This window comes from Amphimedon queenslandica, unplaced genomic scaffold (genome assembly GCF_000090795.2).
Source record: "Amphimedon queenslandica unplaced genomic scaffold, v1.1 AMPQUscaffold_11419, whole genome shotgun sequence".
Taxonomy (NCBI): domain Eukaryota; kingdom Metazoa; phylum Porifera; class Demospongiae; order Haplosclerida; family Niphatidae; genus Amphimedon; species Amphimedon queenslandica.
Window position 1 is genome coordinate 6,296 of NW_003548339.1, and position 2,999 is coordinate 9,294.

General features: G+C 37.6%; 1 protein-coding gene across 1 annotated transcript; it reads left to right on the top strand.

Annotated features, from left to right (window-relative positions):
- The first annotated feature begins 1,978 nt into the window (after positions 1–1,978).
- On the top strand, positions 1,979–2,780 carry LOC105315212 (zinc finger BED domain-containing protein 1-like). Its single transcript, XM_011409768.1, has 2 exons — positions 1,979–2,326; positions 2,394–2,780. Exons 1-2 carry the CDS (start codon positions 1,979–1,981, stop codon positions 2,778–2,780), a joined length of 735 nt encoding a protein of 244 aa, XP_011408070.1.
- Positions 2,781–2,999: the final 219 nt, after the last annotated feature.

Consider the following 2,999-nt stretch of genomic DNA (forward strand, 5'->3'; position numbering starts at 1 on the left):
GGCCCCGAGACTAGGTTCGGTGTATATGGCTATATACGACCCTTGCCCTCGGGCTCGGGGAGTATATAAGCCATATACACCTCACCGGTGTGGTATATCATATACATATATAATAAATAGCAACTATATTCGGACTACCAGGAGCTCAGCAGTTCAAGGTATGACATTACATTTGCTGTTTATAACTTTGCTATCATTGGCATAGGTCTTCAAACTCTTCATACCATGTAAAAATATTCCTATAATTGATTTCACCACCTTGCTGGGTTCTGATTAAAACTTATAGAGGTTTTTCTACCTTCTAAAGCTTCAAGAAAGGTCTTGAGATTGTATCTCTATGTTCTCTTGCTCAGTGGCGGAGCTGAACCTGGGCCCACACGGGCCTAGGCCCGGGCATCAAAGCTCTGTAATGAGATTCATTAGATGCAATGTAAACAATTTCTTGCCCAAAGTTTAGATAAAGCTAACCACAAGCCTCACCAGAGTACTAACAAGTACATACAGGTGTATATAAGGATAAGGAATTAGCAAGCATTTTCAAGTAAAATACCCAAAGAAAAAGTATTATAATTAAAAAGCATCTATGGAAAAAGCTAAAAACAGGACACACCCACATCCGGGCCCGGGCATCAGCTTAGTTCCAGCTCCGCCACTGCTCTTGCTGTTAGAAAGCTTATAACTTTTGTCCTATGTGTAAGCCGCCATTTTGTTTGCCATGACCACACCCACTTACGTAAAGGAGCGTGGGCGGGTGGTTGCTAAGGCTTATGAATTTTGTTATTTCTCCAATACAACATGTATAGAAGAAATGTAAGTGTGGACATACAATATGTGTATTATATATCATACTAAACTGAGGTCTATATACAAAAATAGACCACCTGCCATGGGTGTCCAAGGATGTGATATATCCCGAGGGCCGCAGGCCCAAGGGCTATATCACATCCGAGGACACCTACCAAAGGTCTATATCTTTTGTATATAGACCAGTTCTAGTATGTTATATAGGATATATTTCATAATGATGACAGCATTTCTGAATGGCAGGTTTATATACAAAAATATAAACCCGACCACATCAAAGGATGATGTCATAATTATGATATATATATATACAAACATCGCACGTGGGTGAAATCAATTATAGGAACGACCTGGGGGCTACGCCCCCAGGTCGTTAAAAACATCACAGATTTTGAATATTAAGTTTAAATTTAATTTAAAATTAATTAACTAGTAGATAATATTACGTCACAGCTTGTAATGGATATCATTATTACAGCTGAACCATGAGTGATACCAGGACTGATCGTGACTGACAGATCAGTGTTTATCAGGAAAATTACCTAAAATCCTCGGTCCAGGAATGACAGATCAGGTGTGACCCAGTACTGAATCTTCCCTGGTCCAGGCTGGTAATATTTAGGCATGTAAAGCAAGGTAGAGACAATTACCATGATTTATTGCTTTTAATGGACCTCTTGGTGCTAAACGTATTTATAAATAAACCGTATCAAGGGGTTTACAATAAAGAAAAATCTAGTATACTTTCTGAAAAATCAAAAAATCTAGTAAAAGAATCCAATAATCCAATAAAAATCTAATAATCCACAGAGATCCACCAGTAATTTAGAAAATGCTAGCAGTAATCCAAAAAATCTATGCAAGAATCCAAAGAAATCCAGTAACAATATTAGATTTACTGTCTGTGATTTATTAACCATTCAAAATAGATACTTATCTGTTACCCCCCAAACCTTCATTCACCACTATGGCGGAGATGCTAGTATTGGGTGATTATTCGATTTTACAATATAATCATGATTATTATTGTTATGATTAATCACACCGCAATATTTTTTTCAAAAATGATTATCATTTTGCACGATTAACCGCAATTATTAATAATAATAAATTATTGTAATTAATTATCACTACCACGTGACAGACTGACATTTAGCTTAGCAGGTGGTGAGAAATGGCGTCATCCTCTAGCTGTTCATCAAGCTCTTCTGCTTGCTCTTCTATAAATGAAATCGAGATGGTCGGTGGTACGACTCTTGCTGAAAAGAAGAAAACAAAGAGCAAGGCCTGGATCTACTTTGGACTGAGAGTTGACGAGAACATGCAAGTGATAGAGGCAAGCCAGCATCATCCAGTTTATAGAAAGTGTGGGGCAGTTGTTCGAGCAAAAGATGGTAACACATCTAACATCTCTCAACATCTGCATGATGCTGATCTATTTGCTACTATTTCAACTGAATGCCACAGTGGAACTTGTGAGCGCACAAAGACACAACTAACGCTTGAGAGCTCAATAGTAAGGGTAACTAAGTACCCTCGAGGTAGTCCACAAGCCAAAGAGCTTACTCATGCCATAACTTACTTCTTAGCCAAAGTTGCTATGCCACTATATACAGTGGAAAAGCAAGGATTTCAACACGATATCGAAACTTGACCCAAGATATGATATTCCTTCTAAAAAGCTATTTTCATCTCAAGAAATTCTAGCTCTCTACCTACGGGTAAGAAACGATATAATCGAGCAGCTTAAGCAAGTGAAATACTATGCTATAACAACAGATTTGTGGACAAGTGGTTCATGTGAACTATATATTACTCTTACTGTCCACTATATTGATGGCGAATGGAGTCTGGAATTGAAGTGTCTTGACACTGTTGCCTTGTTTGCTGATCACACTGGTGATAATATTGCCAACTGTGTCACTGATATCATAGATATACGACTGTTAGAGGGATTGGAGACTCTTGGCAATTAGCACAATTAGTGCCTACCATCCGTGTTTGCCTTAAGTCACACCCCTTCACAATGGCAGCTATCATGATCCTTTCAAGAAACTACTCCAAATGCTATAAGGTCTACAAATAAGCATTGAATACTACAATAGATAATGATATTGACAGATAATTAAAATTTGTGTTCTATAAGTGCCTTTGAAGCATCATATCTCCTATATTCATGATTCTTTTAAACAAAA

Bases quoted from the DNA above. Each gene is read 5' to 3' on its own strand.
- LOC105315212 (XM_011409768.1), top strand. From the start codon at position 1,979: ATGGCGTCATCCTCTAGCTGTTCATCAAGCTCTTCTGCTTGCTCTTCT. The intron at 2,327-2,393 runs GTAACTAAGTAC...CTTACTTCTTAG, and splicing joins TTGAGAGCTCAATAGTAAGG to CCAAAGTTGCTATGCCACTA.